This window comes from Prionailurus bengalensis, chromosome C1, assembly GCF_016509475.1.
Source record: "Prionailurus bengalensis isolate Pbe53 chromosome C1, Fcat_Pben_1.1_paternal_pri, whole genome shotgun sequence".
In the NCBI taxonomy this organism is placed as follows: domain Eukaryota; kingdom Metazoa; phylum Chordata; class Mammalia; order Carnivora; family Felidae; genus Prionailurus; species Prionailurus bengalensis.
This window is the reverse complement of record NC_057345.1, coordinates 20,143,101-20,159,851: the sequence shown is the minus strand read 5'-3', so window position 1 is coordinate 20,159,851 and position 16,751 is coordinate 20,143,101. Positions and strand designations below refer to the sequence as shown.

At 55.7% G+C, this 16,751-nt stretch overlaps 2 protein-coding genes across 4 annotated transcripts in view; both read right to left on the bottom strand.

The window, feature by feature from the left end:
- Positions 1-5,993: 5,993 nt before the first annotated feature.
- Positions 5,994-7,353, bottom strand: SFN (stratifin). The gene has a single exon (XM_043574163.1). It carries the CDS (start codon positions 7,244-7,246, stop codon positions 6,500-6,502), a length of 747 nt encoding a protein of 248 aa, XP_043430098.1. The 5' UTR covers positions 7,247-7,353; the 3' UTR covers positions 5,994-6,499.
- Positions 7,354-11,351: 3,998 nt separating this feature from the next.
- ZDHHC18 (zinc finger DHHC-type palmitoyltransferase 18) overlaps positions 11,352-16,751 on the bottom strand; it is a 29,342-nt gene continuing 23,942 nt past the window's right edge. Inside the window, exons 7-10 of one of the 3 annotated variants that reach the window (XM_043574161.1) lie at positions 16,234-16,346; positions 15,019-15,118; positions 12,633-12,710; positions 11,977-12,089 (exon numbers count right to left, since the gene is read on the bottom strand). In XM_043574161.1, coding sequence (XP_043430096.1) covers positions 12,669-12,710; positions 15,019-15,118; positions 16,234-16,346 — 255 coding nt within the window. In that variant the 3' untranslated portion in view covers positions 11,977-12,089; positions 12,633-12,668. Of the gene's footprint in view, positions 12,090-12,632; positions 12,711-13,157; positions 15,119-16,233; positions 16,347-16,751 lie in introns of those variants that run through there. The other 2 variants (XM_043574160.1, XM_043574162.1) reach the window with 2 other exon arrangements.

The window sequence follows — 16,751 nt, the reverse complement described above, 5'->3', positions numbered from 1 at the left end:
GACTCCCCCCGCCCCGCCCCCAAAATTGGAAGATACTGTTTGGAACTTAGCAGAGGCCACAGCTAATTGGAAAGGCTTCCAGCCCAGATAAAGAGGCTTAGGAGTGAACGTGATGCCCTAAAACCCACAGAGCTGAAGCACAGCCCGTCTGCTCTCAGCTGTTTCTGAATTAGCAAGATGCTCACCCACAGTTGGCTGAGAATAGGAAGCCTGATCCCATTAGAGTCTGTGGGAAGTTCTGTCTTAAGAGATTCTCTCTCCTTTCCCAGGGCTCCTAAGAGGGGAGGGGAGTGATGGCAGACCCATCCCAGCCCTAGGAAAAAGGAAGAGTCCCAGATTAGTGCACACTTTGATGAAATCAGGCCTGCTGAGGGGAGGGGAAAGCCCTACACCTTCTTTCCAACCCCTCGTGTCAACTCATCGTGTCCTTCATTTCCAGCCAAGGAGCCAACTTCAGACAGCCCCAGATGTCCAGGTGGCCTAAGACTGAGGAGCTATGAGGGGATGGGCTGGGGATTTGGAACCCAGACGAGGTGAGAAAATACGAATATTGGTAAAAATGCTCCAGACTACATCGCAAAGTTTTAATTTTTTTTCCCCATCCAAAACCTTGAGGCAGTTGAGGGAAATGACAGGCTCCTTCAAAGCCATCCCCATCGCATGAATCTACAGCCTCCTTGCTGCAAGAATCTGAAATCAAGTTTTTCTCAACTGGACATTTAGACATTGCAGGGTGTGTGTGTGTGTGTGTGTGTGTGCACGCGCGCGCGAGCGTGCACATGCATGTGTGTGAATATCTGCTTGCTGTGCAAATACGGCATCAAGAAGTGTTCCTAGTGCTCCCCTTCCCACTGATCACCACCTCTTCCTGGACATTAATCCTGAAGCCTTCACAGTCCTCGTGGAATGAAAAAACAGCAAAGGAGGAACACTGGAACGTGGGTAAGATTTCTCCCAACTCTTGAGTCGTCCCAGTGGTCACTAGCCTATTCTGAGCTAAACATCAGGCCACTCTACAGTCAGACAGGGGCATTTCAGGTTCACTTTATCTGGGGGGAAAGTGGGGCGGGGTGGGGGGGGCATATGTCTTCCTTTTCTTCTAACAAATACCCCTTGAGTACCATCATCTGATGTATTAAATACCGTGCCTAGACACAGACTGAAGACTCCGTGCTTTCCAGAGTCTGTTTCCTCCTTTATCTCTAGACAAATAATGAGTTAAATTTCCCAGAGGGCAGCCAGAAGATTGGGTGGAGATGAGAGATGAATCAGCCTCTGACACCCCCAGGGTGACATACCTGTCTGCTACCCCCACAGACATTCCTGGCTCCTGACTCAGTGGGTAGGTGAGGCTGTGGGAAGGGGGGAGGGGTTGGGGGGGGGAAGGTTCTGAGAGGAGGAGCACCTACCCTGCAGAAACCTGCCTCCCTCCCTCCACCTCCCCCACAGCAGGGATGGGGCGGGGGGAGGCCCTGTGAACAGAATTGAAGAGGAACAAAGAATGTAACCAGGGTGAAGAAACCTTAATTTAGTGAACGTGCCAGCAAATTGGTCCTCTGCACAGTCTTTTCTCATGAAGACAATTCCTTTCTGCCCGGCCCCGGGGTGGTGTTAGATTAAGAAGTCTTCCTTGATTCTTAGAAAGTCACCAAGATACTTGCAGGGCGGCATAGCATAATGTGGTCCTTTTCAAACTTATTTTTAACTCCTGAAACTCCAGTATACAAAACAGACCAATGTGTGGCTATCTTAGCCAACTCGTGCGGAAACAGGGGCAACCCAGACTGCTGGGCTCCTGCCCTGTGGCAGTTTATGGGGAACCCTCCGAACACGATTTGGAAACAGCGGTTGTAGTTTTAAAACCATGGGCCTTGGAGTTAGACGTGCTGCCCTCTCTAGACACAGAAGTCATTGTATGACCTTGGTTATTAGGTTATTGAACTGCTCTGAGCCTCGGTCTCTTCATACACAAAGATGATATGTATTGCTGTGAGGATCAAGGTGTGAGCGTGGCTGGCACATGGCCGTCATGCCAGCCGCTATGATTACTCTGTTCTCTAGGAAGAAGGACTGGGGCACCGTGGGTCAGTTGTGCAATCTTGGTGCAAGCATCCAAGATTAGGTCTTCCCAAAAAGCACCGGACATTTGGACATTGGATGTGTGTGTGTGTGTGTGTGTGTGTGTGTGTGTAGGAGTATCTTGCCTTTCTGGTAGGAGCCATAGTGGCCTGCCTGACCCCAGTGACTTGGCCTCCCTCAGGTGCCTGGTTAGTTCGGAGAAGGCACCTGACTCCAAAGGCACCCCTTATCTCCCATTCCTGTGGATCCACAGAGCCAGTTTGCATTTTGCTGTCTCAAGGAAGTACATATATGAGAAGATACCTTCTTTAGAAAATTTCAGGTTGTAGATTTTCCTCATACCACTCACATTCGTGGGAGAGGAAGATCTTTGCAAGGGCTTAGCCTCCATTTCCTGGGGGGATAATCTGGCAGTACAGGAAGGATAGGGCTGGGGTTACTTGAATCTTTGTGAGCCCAGTCTCTGTCTAGACAGCCCTGCCTCATCCCAGAACCAGCTTTATTTCCATTTCTATGATAGCACTGGCACTAAACACGGTTTCCGGGCGTTTGGAAGGATGGTTTTAAAACTGAGTTCCAAGAGGCGTCTGGGTGGCTCAGTCAGTTAAGCATTAGCCTTCGGCTTAGGTCATGATCTCACGGTTTGTGAGTTTGAGCCCCACATCAGTCTCTACTGTCAGCACAGAGCCCGTTTCAGATCCTGTCTCTCTCTCTCTCTCTGTCCCTCCCCTGCTCTCTCTCTTTCAAAAAGAAACATTTTAAAAGAATTCTTTAAAAATTAAAAAAATTAATAAAGCTGAGCACCTTCCTGCACAAAACCCTGGCTGGAGACACTGTAGGAAGAAAGGAAAAATGATTAGACAAAGCTACCATTTTTAGGAAGCTCTCTGAGGAGATAAGAAGTAAACTCAGGACCTAGCTGCAAACCCAGAGGCAGAGGCAAGTAGATATGAATCATAACTGAATTAATGTACCTATATAAACTAAAGGAGTTGGTAGGATATATTTTGTAATACTGTATGTGTGTTAAAGGGAGGTGGCTACCCATGTTTTGACCTGAAGATGGGCTTTGAAATTTGGAAAACCTGTGGAAAGGACAGTGGAACCAAAGTAAAATGCACCTGCCACAAAACATCCTTCTCGAGGGTACAGTCAGGGGTTTTTAGTATATTCACAAAGGTGTGCAAATACCATTTGAATCTGGAACATTGCATCACCCCCCAAAGAATTCTGTGCCCAGTAGCAGTCGGACTGAAGAATTTTACCTGTCAAATTCTGGCCAGGAAGAGACGGCAAGAGATGCTAGACCCCACTCTGGGTAGCAGTAAGAATGCTTTAGAGAGATTATGTCGTCAACAAAAAGGTCCAAGGCTTTCATGGTCAGAAGCCGGTGCCTACACCAGCTCACATCTAGCCATCTGATTTGGTGATATTCCAACCCACAGCATCTGCTTTTGAAATCTGTCAGCACCAACACACTACCTCAGGGTGGCTCATTTCTTTCCCGATATAGGGCAACCATGAGTGGTACAGACAGGAGAGGCAAAAGTCAGAGGCTGAGAGAAAAGAAGAAAGAAGTACCTTTCCCAGGACCTACCCCATTAAGAGAAAGTCACCAGACCTGCCTGGTAAGAGAAACTGGGTCACTTCCAGAGCCGAGGGAGAGTCATTTGCCCTAGCCCGGAATCTCTGCCTGCTTTGGAACCTTGAAACCCTACACCCTTCCAGGAAAGGAGAGGAGAATACAGGCGATTTAGAAGGCAGCAGGAGTGGTCCTGCCAGCTTCCCCTGTAGAATTAGTATCTCTGATAAAAGCCTTCAATTTCAAGTCCCCTGGTTGCGACCAAATTTGGACTCTGGGGAATCTGATGAGGCTGGACCGAGATCCCATTTTGCCAGGGGAAGCAGTGACCACTTGATGTCAGGACCCTGTCTCAGGTGGACCGGTGAGCATGCAGGTCAGCTTTGGCAGTAAAGGTGCTCCTCAGGACGGAGGCTGATTATTGGCACAGAAATGGATAAATCCTCGACTACTGATGCTGGAAGGATTCATAATAGCTAACGTGTATTAAACATGCACTATGGGCTACTATGTGTGCCCGTATCTTCTCAAGCTTCATAGCAACTCTTAGAGGAAGGTACTATTTTTTAGGGGCACCTGGGTGGCTCAGTCGGTTAAGCCTCCGATTTCTGCTCAGGTCATGATCTCATGGTTTGTGAGTTTCGAGCCCTACGTCCGCTGGGTGCGGACAGCTCAGAGCCTGGAGCCTGCTTCGGATTCTGTGTCTCCCTCTCTCTCTTCCCCTTCCCCACTAGTGCTCGCGCTCTCTCTCTCTCTCTCTCTCAAAAATAAACATTTTTTTTTAATTTTTTTTTCAACGTTTATTTATTTTTGGGACAGAGAGAGACAGAGCATGAACGGGGGAGGGGCAGAGAGAGAGGGAGACACAGAATCGGAAACAGGCTCCAGGCTCTGAGCCATCAGCCCAGAGCCTGACGCGGGGCTCGAACTCACGGACCGCGAGATCGTGACCTGGCTGAAGTCGGATGCTCAACCGACTGCGCCACCCAGGCGCCCCCAAAATAAACATTTGTAAAAAATGAAAAGAGGAAGGTACTGTTTTTTAACCCCACTTCATAAACGAGGGCACAAACACACGCAATGTTCAGAGCCTTGACCGAGAAGGGCTGGGATTCAAACCCAGGCAGTTTTGACATCACAGTTTGTTAGACTTTTGCCCAAGCCCTTTGATACTGAAGGGGAAACTGAGACCCAGGGGATGTATGGCTTTTCCAAAGTCGCACAGCCAGTCATGGACACAATCCAAGCACGTCGGTTCAGGGCTGCCCGGATGCTGGAGTGTAGTGGGGGCGCCTTGGTGGCAGGGCTGCCGACCCTGCCCGCCCGGCCAGGCCCGGGCACCACCGCCCGGTAGAGCAGATGACTCAAAGGGCGGGGACTGCTCTTTCCGCACGGCCCCTCCCCGTCCCGCTGCTCTGAGGATGCGGAGCTCTCGGGCCGGGCGGGTGGCAACTTGTCTGGGTGAAACCGGCAAAGCGCCGCCCCTGGCCCTTGGCGGGCGGCGGGGGCCCCTCAGTCCCGCTGCGCGTCGCGACGCCGGCGGGGCGGGCCGGGTGGCGGGAAGACGCCCCGCGCGCGTTTCGCCGCTCTCTCCCCCATTGGCCAGTCGGGCCCCGGGGGCGGTACCCTGAGCGGCTCTCCGCCGAGATTGGACGGCAGCGGCCTGGGGCCCGCCTCCAGCCCGGGGCTGCGAAGGCTGGAGCGAGCCAGGCGGCCGCAGGTCGCGGCGTGCTGGAGCCGGGAGCGGAGGCGGCGAACAGGGATGGCCTGGGCGGGCCTCGGCTCCCTGCGGCCCTGCCCACCCAGCTGGCGGCTCCTCCTCGCCCGCCCGTTTCAGGTCGCCCCCCGGTCCGAACACGGGGGCGGGCATTCCCCTCTCCTCGGATGTGGGCTTTTAATGGCGTCATGCCCCTGCCCAGATTGTGCTCCCCTCCTCTCAGACCCGAGCCCCTGATGGGACTGTTCCTCCCTTGCAAATCTAGGGTGCGCACTGCCGCTCACTACAGCCTTTCCTTGCGGCGCTGACTCCCTGCTTTCCTGTCCCCCGCAGGTCTGAGATCTGGAGCCTCCCGCCCTGCGGCCGGGGCCGAGCAGCCTCAGAGCCGCCTTTGCGCTCGCCTGACCCTCCCAGGACCAGACCGGTTTGTTGGGGGCCACCGTGATGGAGAGCTGAACACCCGCCCCCCCCCCCCCCCCCACGATTGGCACCAGCCTCTCACCTGGAATCACTGAGCCAGCCCCTTGAGAGGTCAAGAAGCAAAAGTCAAGGTCTCTGTAAATCAGAAGCCAATCCCTGTCCCACCCCTCCGCCAATAACTGGAAGAGACAGGAGGAGTGTCACAGGGGAACTTTATTGAAACATGGTCACACCCAGCAGACACACTTTCCCTCTCATCCTGGGTCTTGCGCTCTCTCTCGCGCTCTCTCTCTCTCACACACACACACACACACACTCATCTCCACACAGTCCAGCTCTCTCTCAGCCACAAGGGTGGGACACTCCTCAATTCCTAAGATTCAGAGGCAACAGGGGGCGGGAGAGAGGCGGGGGTGGGGAAGAGGTGGCCCGGTTGGCGGTGGGAGGGGTGGAGGAGGGGCGCAGAGAGCAGGGGTGGGTGGGCTGACCGCTGGTGAGGAGCATCGACGGCCGCAGGAAGAGGGGTCCCCCTGGCTCCAGCTGGCCTCCGCTCTGCTGGTCCCTCTCTCGGAGCTCTTGTGAGCCGGGGAGCAGAGCATCCGGGGAGAAGGGTCGGGCCTCCCACCCCGTACTAGTCCTCTCTGCCACGGGCGGGGGCGCTGGAGAGGGCAGGGGCGCGGCAGGGAGGGGGCGGGCGCGGCTCAGCTCTGGGGTTCCTCGGGAGCCTCGCCCCCCTCCTCCCCGGCGTTGTCGGCCGTCCACAGCGTCAGGTTGTCTCGCAGCAGCTGCATGATGAGGGTGCTGTCTTTGTAGGAGTCCTCGCTGAGGGTGTGCAGGTCAGCCATGGCCTCGTCGAAGGTGGTCTTGGCCAGCGAGATGGCCTCCTCGGGGCTGTTGGCGATCTCGTAGTGGAAGACTGAAAAGTTCAGCGCCAGGCCCAGGCGGATGGGGTTGGTGGGCGGCATCTCCTTCTTGCTGATGTCCATGGCCTCCTGGTAGGCGGACCGGGCCGAGTCAATGATGCGCTTCTTGTCGTCACCAGTGGCCACCTCAGCCAGGTAGCGGTAGTAGTCACCCTTCATTTTCAGGTAGAAGACCCGACTCTCGGCGTCACCGGCCTCCTTGATGAGGTGGGTGTCCAGCAGGCCCAGCACTGTGTCACACACGCCCCGGAGCTCAGTCTCCACCTTCTCCCGGTACTCTCGCACCTCCGGGCCCTTCTCTTCCGAGCTCTCCTCGTTGCCTTTCTGCTCGATACTGGACAGGACCCTCCAGGCAGCCCTCTGGCCGCCCACCACATTCTTGTAGGCCACTGAGAGCAGGTTTCGCTCTTCGCAGGATAGCTCCTCACCCTTTTCCACGGCGCTCTTCATGAAGGCTGCCATGTCCTCGTAGCGTTCGGCCTGCTCTGCCAACTTGGCCTTCTGGATCAGACTGGCTCTCTCCATGGCTCTGGCGACAGACACAGGCGGCGGGCTAACTGGCTGCCTCGAAACCAATGCCGGATTCTGTGCTTCTCCTGCTGTCTGCCTGCCTTTTGGCTGGGTGGCCTGGCCTCGGAGAAGGGTGGGGAGGGACAGAGGGCGGGGCTGGGGCCCGGACCTGCCTCCCGCTTCTCTTCTCTTCTCCCCACACCCTTTCCGGCTCTTCCTTAAAGGTAAAAGGCTAAGATGTGGGGTGAGTCATCAAGGCAGTCAGCAGGAGAAATCCGGCCCCACCTGCACAGACACCCTTCCAGGCTCCAGGCTGCCCCCTCTTGTTCAGGGCTTCGATTTACATGGGTGCCCACAGAGCGGCCCCACTTGCTCAAATCAGATCTTCCTTCCTGGTGTTCTTCCAGGGGCTGAGGGTTCTTCAACCAACGGGCCGCTTCAGCCTGGCTAGAAGCCTGAGCCTGGCCGCTCCCAGCCTTGCTTCAGGGGAGCTAGTTACGTTTCGGTAGGGCTGTGGTTTCCCAAGCACCTTCACGATTGAATTTAATCCCTACCGTGTCTCTGTGAGATGGGCCAGACTGTGACTATTACTCCCACTTTAGAGATGGGAATGCTAAGGCTCAGAGAAGTATGAGATTTGCTCAGGGTCACACAGCTACTAAGTCCCCAGCATTCTACTTTCTTTGGCTTCTCTCGTCGAGGCATCTGACTTGTGAGCTCCAGGCTGTATTTAGAAGTGAGATCCAGGCTTCTTCCAGAGTCGGCCTGAGATGGCGCTATCCCCTGGTCATCACTGCCCCCCAGGGTTCCCGCTGAGTTCCCAGAATGCACAGGTGGCATCTTTCAGGGTGCCACTTAATGAAGTGTTTAACGAGCGGCCCCTGACGCTCCAGCCCAGCCTTTGTAATTAATCACCTGGTAGGTTTGTTGGACACCTTCCCCATCACAGCACAATTTTCCCTTTCAACTTGGTGGCCTGTTGCCACTTGTTTGAGGACCTACCCTCTGGCTCTCCACGCCAGGTCACCTACCCCCTCCAAGCCGCCTGCCATCATGTATCAGTGGGGTTCACACAGGGTGGGGGCCCAGCTCTCCTGACTGACTCAGCCTGCCCTCTGTCAGAGGCTGGGAAGCAGGCCACTTGGGTGCTCAGTCCAATTTGGTTCCCCAGGGGGGGACGCTAGCACCTGGGGAGAGAGACAGGACCGAGAAAAAAGGTGGTGGTGACACATACCATTTTGTTTTAGGGGGTAGCAATCCTCAGCCTGCCTCTCAGAAATGTCCCTGTCCCTTCCGTTTGACTATGGCCCTCCCTCTGACCCCTGGCAGAGGCCTCAGAGATGGGAGACTTCTTTCTGGCCAACCTTCTGTCCCTGTTTGCTGGGATGCTGTTCTCATTCAGCCAGGAGTTTCACCTAAAGGTGTTGGCTGTGCCTGTGAGGGTGGGTTCCTACTTACCTGCCCCACCCCTAGCCAAAGCTCCGACGGGGCTCAGGGGTGGGGCTCCCCTCACTGGGATCCAGCCAGCTTAATCTTTGAGCCAGGACCATTTCATAGGCCTGTTCCTCCCTAGTTCCTCTTGGTGCCCGAATACCCACCTTCCCCTCCTGGAGGCAGGCTTAGGCCAGAACTCTGAGGCCCAAAGATGAGATCTGTCTCTTTGAAGAAAAAGTAGGAACATGCCTGGGCTGATGCTACACGTTTTCCAAGGAAGCAGAAGGGATTTTAGGCTTGCCATCCCTAAGACTCGGCTCAGATTGGATCCCCGAGACAGAGAATGATGGAAAGGAAATGCACTAAGATAACTAGTTTAATAGAGCCTATCTTTAGGTAGTGGTATTGTGAGTGATTTATTTCCTTTTGATTTCCCTATTCTCTTCAATGATAGATATGTATTATTTTTCTACGAGACACAGAACAGCCTAGTGTCGTTGGAATCAGACTGCCTGGGCTCAATTCTTGGAAGCTGTTAGGACCTCGACCAAGTGACTTAACCTCTATAAGTCTCCATCTTCCTAAGTGTAAAATGGGGCTTGTTGTGAGGATTAAATGAGTTGATGGAAAGCACTTAATAGAGTGAATGGTAACCATTATTACCATGTGAAAAAAAATCCAACCAATCTTATAATCACATACACTCAAAACACTAACATGGAGCTGGGGGTTCTGACACGAGAAAGGGTCTCAAACCAAGCCTCAGCCGAGTGTCCCTCGGGGAGAGAAGACAGGTGAATGGTCAAATGCGCTCCCTCAGCAAGGCCTCCTCCCTCCCCGTCAGACATTCCTCTGGCCTAAGCAGGCCCTAGGCTCTCTAGGACCGTCCTTCCCACTAGTCATCCAGCCCGGGCTTTCCCAAGTCCTGGGAGGGGGAGGGAGGAAACTGGAGATCCCAGAACACCAGAAACCTGGAAGGCACGGCCTGGCAGGCCTAGACATTTTGGAGTTGCTCTGTCTCTAGGGAGGCAGCATTCCCTTCCTATCGCTCAAGCCAAGGGACCTGGTGGTGGTTCACACCACAAGCTCCAGCCCTTCGGCCCAGCCAGAAACCCAGAAACGCGAAGAGGGAAGAGAAACCTCTTCACTCTTCCCCCTCCCCTGCTGAAGCTTAGAAGTGAATCTGGGAGCCAGGCTGCCTGACACCTCCTGCCCGCTCTGGCCTGTCGATCCTGACTCAGTTCCTGTCTCAGACACCTCCCTTTGCCTCCAGGCCTCCGTTTCCCAAGTCCAGAAGCCCAGGCAGGCAGGAGGCGGCAGGCCCCAGCAGGGCACCGAGTTCCACCGTCAGCCTCCTGAGTCAGCAGGACAGGAGCTGGGGCCTCGGCCCCAGGGGGCATTCCTCATCTTGCCTGCTACCTCCCCATCCTTCCATATAGCATCCAACCTGCCAGCAGGTTCAAGGCTCTGGTCCAGCCCTTAGCTGGTAATCACGGGCTTCGAAGGGTTGTGGCACAGAGAAGGCAGCAACCGGTTGCTGTCCATCTCCACGGAGAACAGAGGACAGGGCTCCAAATGCAGCAGGAGGGACTCTGGTTAGATTCCAGAAGGAACTTCCTACAAAATGTCGTTGAGTCTTGGAACGATCAAACAAGTAACTGGAGGAAGCTATGGTACCTCTCCCGCTGGTTAGTTGTAAGTAAGAGTTCAGTTATCCAGACAAGAGCTCACTCTACTAGTTGCCTTTGGGAGGAAATATTAGATTAGTTTTAAGTGACTCAGCTGTCCTGAGTCCTTTTCTCCTCCAGGCACTGTTGTTTAGAGTATCCCACATCTCCTAGACCAGTCCAGTCCAGGACATAGTGTGGGGTTTGTGGAAGAATGGAATGAGGTCAGGCTGTGGGACTGCATCCCACCTGTCATAAGGTCTCGGACAGGTCCCTTCCTGCCCCTGAGCCTCAGTTTCCCCATCAGTACAGGAAGGCCAGTACAGATCATCTCTGATGGCTACGGGTAACATCTTGTAATTGGGTTTCTCCTTCTGAGATCCCCTCCTCCCCAAGCAGCCCTATTCATTCCTTGGGTAGTGCAGAATGGTCAGGGGTTGGGGCAGAGATGGGGTCCAAATCCTAGATTTGCTGCTTTATCAGCTTCGGGAGAACCTTGGCAACTGCTGTGCCTTCCTTGAGCCTCAGTTCCCTCCTCTGTAAAAAGGCTGACATCACCTCTCTCATAGCTTTAGGTGAGAAAACGGGCCTGGCACTTGGCTAGCCCTTGCTAAATGGCTGCTGTCATTATTTTTTTTTTTAGCTCTTAGCATACTGTGTGTGCCTCTCAACGCGGGCCAGCTGCTGGGGAGAGGGAAGGCTCCTTGACATGGCTACCCTGGGCTGGGCTCAGTTCAGGGGGTGACAGTCCCCACTTGGGTTGGGACTTCTCAGAGCTGAGGTCACCGAAGGCTTGGAGGCCTCTGGCACCGAGACCAGTTCTAGAAGGGCAGAGTGAAGAGGACATTGGCCACTCCTCCCGTGTCACTTCTGGCTTCGCTGTGCCTTTTTTAAATCTCCGGAAGGGCACTGACCGACTGGAACAGAACCGGCAGCGGGGGCGAGCCAGATGTTCTGCACACTCATCACAGGCCTCACGCCTGGACCCCGAAGGAAAGGTGGCACCAGACAGCCAAGGATATGGCAAGAAGAGGGAAACCTTTATTTGGTTAAAAAAGGTACAGACAGCAAACAAGCAGCCCCCAGCCGTGGGCTCAGCAGACTTCCTAGGCCCGGCCCAGTTTCCATTAGCTCCTCTGAAGAACGCCGGGCTGTGGAGCCAGCCCGGTCCCCCAGTGCCCGGAGCAAAGGGTACAAGCATCCTCCTGGCATCGCACCTACTTGGGGTAGTGGGGACGGAGGGGGTCGTGGGAACAGTGTCAAACCGGTTGTGCTTAGAACAGTCACCAAACTTGTTCGGCAGCGTCATCAACCACCAACACCCCAGAGGCTCCCGAAGGAACCTGCTCAGCCCCACTGTGGCTCTGCCTGACTCTGGGAGGGGGCAGGCTGTAAGGCAAGATTCCTGAAGAGTCTCGACACCTTACAAATCTGGGGAAGGGGAAGGGGAAGGGGAGTGGAGACGGGGGTGAGTTTCAGCGTCGTATTGTATCACCGTGCTGACAGCTGTGGTATGGCTTTCTACACTCTGGCGTGGAGTGGGGGTGGGGGCAGAAAGGCCAGCCCCCGCCCCCTGTGGGGGGCTCTGGAGAGCACAAGGGCGGGGCGGGCTTGGGGGCAGACCCTGTAGGCACGGACGGTGGCAGGTGGGCCACAGGTTAGGCAGGTGGAGGTGCCGGGTGCCGGGCTCCCCTCAGGCCGCTCCTGGAGAGGCAGAGAGCAGCAGTCCTCAGGAGGTCCTTAAGCCCCCGCACACACTGGAGATCCCCGCAGGACAGCAAAGAAGGAGAAGAGAGAGGGTTAGCGGACCCGGGAGGAGACAGGAGGCCTGCGGGGGTGCCGCCTGCTCTCCCGGCACCTGCCTCTTCCCCGCAGGAGGGCCACGGCTGGGGCAGACGCAGCAGAGACGCGGGCAGGGGAAGCTCAGCGGGGACAGAAAGCAGGACACAGGTGTTCGTGACTGAGGGCTCCTGCACACCAGGACACCCCAGAACAGGCCCAAGCATCTCCGAGCAGGTCCGCCGCCCCTCCCCAACCTCACCCTTCACCTCCTGCTCCAGTGGGAGCTGCTTCCTCAGTCCAGAGCAGGGCTGGGCCCTCAGCCCTGCCTTCATGCCCCCCGTCCTTCTGCTTGGGGGGGAGCGGGGAGCCCTGGGGGCCCTACCACCGCCAGCACACACACCACACCACACACCAGACAGATGAATGGGCTCCATGGGGTTGGCAAGGCATGCGATGGGGATGAGATGGCGTGTGAGGGGACTAGGTGGTGCTGGCCGACAGGGGAGACACGGTCTTACCAGCTAACCCTCTGCAAAGAGGCCTGTTAGCTTCCCTCAGGCTGTGCAGGAGATGGCAAAATCCTGACAGGTGTCCTCCTGGGGGAGATACCAGAGAGGTGGGCCAGGGTTACGAGTCGTCTGGCTGGGCCCTGCTGCTCAAGGCGGGGCTGGGGGCCAGGGAGGCTCCGGCTCGCAGATTGGAATCTAGGGTCTCGTCAACATTTTCTTAGCTGAGCGGTCACTGGGGGTCAGAGTGAAAAGGCAGCAAGGAAAAAGAACCTGGGGGTCTCCAAATCCCGGAGGCAGGGGAAAGTAGAGGGGACAAAAAGGGGACAGGATGGCCTCTTCTTACATGCCTATGGGGGCCACCTTGCTCAGTCTCCAGCGGACAGACTCGGCCAGGAGAGGAGACCCTTAGCCACATCACTGGCCTTCCTGCCTTCTGTCTCCCCAGGAAAGACCAAGTTTGGCTGAAAGAACAGAGGGCTGCCAGTCGGAGCCTCAGCAAAGAAAGAGCAAACAAAAACCAAACCAAAGCAAATCAACTCTTAAAAACGAAAAGTTTATTACAAGCAGGAACAAAGAATACTGGCTTAAATAAAAGGCAGGGGGCTTCCCCTCCTCTAGCCAGCCCCCTCCCCACTTCCCAGTGCCACTGCAGCATGGCCCGGGGTCCTGGCGCTGGGGCGAGGCTGTTTCTCCCAGGGGGGACCCTCTGCAGCTGCCAGTTCTCAGCTGCCTGTGACCCACTAGCTTCTGCAGCAAGGAAGGGCAAGAGGCGAGGACTTCCTAGGTCACTTTCCAAGGGCTTCAGCCCACTTGAAGGGCCAAGGAGGGAGACAGAACAATCTCCTATCTACTTTGACAAGAAACTACAGTTCCCCGCAGAGAAGAGACATCCTTTGACTTTGGGGCCCAGACGTAGGCCAACCTTCACTCGCTTCTCGGCCCACCCTGCTCCTTCCTCCCTTTTCTCTGGATGGAGTCCTCCAGCTGGCAGAGAGTCCCTGTTCTCTGGCCGCTGGCACCAGGTCCCATACTCAGAGCCGGGAGGAGGGTGTGCGGCTTGTAGAGTGGCAGCCGCTCCCCACAGCCATTACCCCATCCACCACGCCCAGCCTCAGCCAGTCTGGGCAGGTCCCAGGCTTCCTGATGTCCGAGGAGGAAGGGAAGATAGGAGGGTGGGGGCTGAGCTGCAGCGGGGAACCCAGAGGTCTCTTGCGATCACTGCACAGGCTCCCTGTTGCCGTGGCTCAGGCCGCTCCTTGCTGCTGCCAGCTGACACCCGAGGGGGATGGCGGGGAGAGGGGCAGCCCAGGGGATGTAGGGAAGCGGGAGCCAGCCGCATTCATACAAGGGCACACGCGAACACACGCACACACACTCACTCACAGCCAGACGTTCTCTTATAAATTTATAAAACCCAACTTGCTTTCTGCTAATCTTTAACCTGGCACTACACAGATAGCAATGTGGCCGACTGTTTTTTCTTCCACTTAAAAAATGCTACGTAGAAAAGAGGTCTATAAAATTGTGCAAAATACCCAGCATTAATAAACCCGTTTCAAGTATTGCCAGCAAGAAGATAACCCACCCAGCCCAAGAACTGACTTGGGAGAGAGGTGGGGAGGCGGGGAGGTCAGACCGGGATCCCTTAGAGAACCCTCCATGGGTAGAGAGCAGGCAAGGCCCCCACTTCCTAGCGTGCTGCCCAGGAATCACGCAGGAGCCGAGGTCTTGGGTGCCTCGCTGCCTGGTTTAGCTTTCTCTGACACAGGTGTCTCCCACCACCCCCAACTCTGCCCTATCCATCTAGAACCCCAGCTCCATCCTATTGGCCGACGCCATACGAAAAAACACGAACGGAAGAAAGAACAATGGTCATCACAAAAAGAATGAAGGAGCCCACAAATCACAACAGCCCACGGAGGCATCCTCTCCCACAACCCGCTGTCCAGAGCCAAATGCTCTTAGGTCCCACTTCACCCCCAGGACCCCAGCTGAGCAGAGCCCACCGGCCCCTCCACCTGGGAGGTATCGCACGCAGTCCGCACCCTCATTCACACAGGGCTCGCCCCGGCACAGAGACTCAGCATGGTCCCCTCGTGGCCTCAGGGGCCCTGGCCTCTCTCTCTCCTGTCACTCCTGCCGCTGATCAGCTGCAGGGATCTAGGGCCCAAGGCTGTGGGAACCTGGGTTTGGGGAGCAGAGGGTACAGCCACGGAAGTGCTGGGCAAGCCACGCAGGGTGGGAAATAAATACGAAAAGAGTCTTTGGCGGCTCTGCTTCCCTTGGATGGAATGGGGAGGGTCCCGGCAGGTGTGGAGGGCGGCAGGTGAGTGCGGAGGGGTGGACAAGCCAGCAGGTGGCAAGTACCGAGCCCAGTTCAGGGGTGGCCTCCTACCATGCTGGCGTCAGGCTTGGCTCCGCAGGCTGGCTCATCGCTTCTGACGGGCGAGGGCAACACGGCGTCTGACTGCACAAATCCCCTCCGGTCAATGAGGCTTCCAAAACACAAGGGGGGACGTGAGGGCCCTGCCCAACACCAGCGGTCCAGGCCTGGGGCTGGATGGCAGAGTCCATTTTCCAGCCAAGAAAAGACCCAGCCCTAGAAAGCCTCAGAAAGGGGAGCTGATCTCCAGCTGGCGGCTCAAGACCCTTCCCTTCCAGAGCAGGGGAACCAGAAGGGCCCTCTCTGCACCCTGGACACCTGGCTTTGGACCACCAGATTGAGGCACTGTGAATTCAAACCGGCCCATTTTTCGGTCTGGCTGCCACAAAGCCAGGCTGTGGGTGAGGGGAAAAGCAGGACGGAAGAGCATTTGGAAACAGTGCGATTCCCACTGTGACCTACCCCCACCCCCACTGCAAGGATGACACTCATACGAGGCAGGAGAAGTCGGGGACAGTGTGGGGAAGGTCTGGGTCCCGCAGTGCCCACTGCAGTGGAGCTCCTGTTCTGGCACTCTGGTGCCCCCTGGTGTGAAGACAAGGGCACTTCCCAGCAGGGCTGAACCCTCAGGGCGCCACCAGGAGGGAGGATGGAGACCCCGCCCGGTCCAGCCACCAGCACCGGAAGGGAAATGTTGCCCAAGAGTGGCCAAAACATTAATTGTGGTGATCACGGGGGAATAAGATTACATGTGATAGTTAGTACTCTTCTTTTTAAGATTTTGTACTCTATGTTTTTCTACAATGAGCATATGTGATTAAAAATTACACAGAATTCGGGGCGCCTGGGTGGCTCAGTGAGTTAAACGTCCGACTTCGGCTCGGGTCATGATCTCACGGTTTGTGAGTTCGAGCCCCGTGTCGGGCTCTGTGCTGACAGCTCAGAGCCTGGAGCCTGTTTCAGATTCTGTGTCTCCCTCTCTCTCTGTTCCTCCCCCGCTCATGCTTTGTCACTCTCTCTCAAAAAAAAAAATTACATAGAATTCTTTTGTGTGATAAATGCCTTGCGTGCGCCCTGCAGAGGGGATGGTGGACAGAGGGCTTCTGTGGTGTGAAGAGAGGTCTGCTGCTTCCAGAACCTCTTTGAGAGGTGTGGACTCGCAGGGCTATCCCCCCCACTGGCCGGGCCAGGCCCTGTGACCTCTCCCCGTGCTCACCCCTGGCTTACCTGGGAGGTAGGGGGCCGCAGAGCACAGCACAGCAGTTGGTGATAACACTTTTATGGCTGTAGGGATTGACGGAGGCCTCACCGCCCCTCTTGCTGGACCACGAGCCTTTGATCTGCCAGCAGGAAGGAGGTCTGAGTCAGGTACCTCCTTTTACTTCGATTTTCTAGGAGGGAGGTCTAGAGGCTGGGAAAAACTGGTGAGAGTTTTTCCAATTCTGGGTAGACTATTGGAGGGGACATGTCTTTAACCCAAGCTATTCAGTGAGTGTGGGGGACTGCTGGATGTCGGGGGCACCTAGCCGAGAGGAGGAAGCCCTAATCAGGACAGAGAGCAGCGCACAGCCAAAGAGAAGCCTCCAAAGGAAACTTCTTGGGTGCATCCTCCCTTCTTCGGCCAGTCACCTCTTTTTTTTTTTTTTTAATTTTTTTTTTTTCAACGTTTATTTATTTTTGGGACAGAGAGAGACAGAGCATGAACGGGGGAGGGGCAGAGAGAGAGGGAGTCACAGAATCGGAAA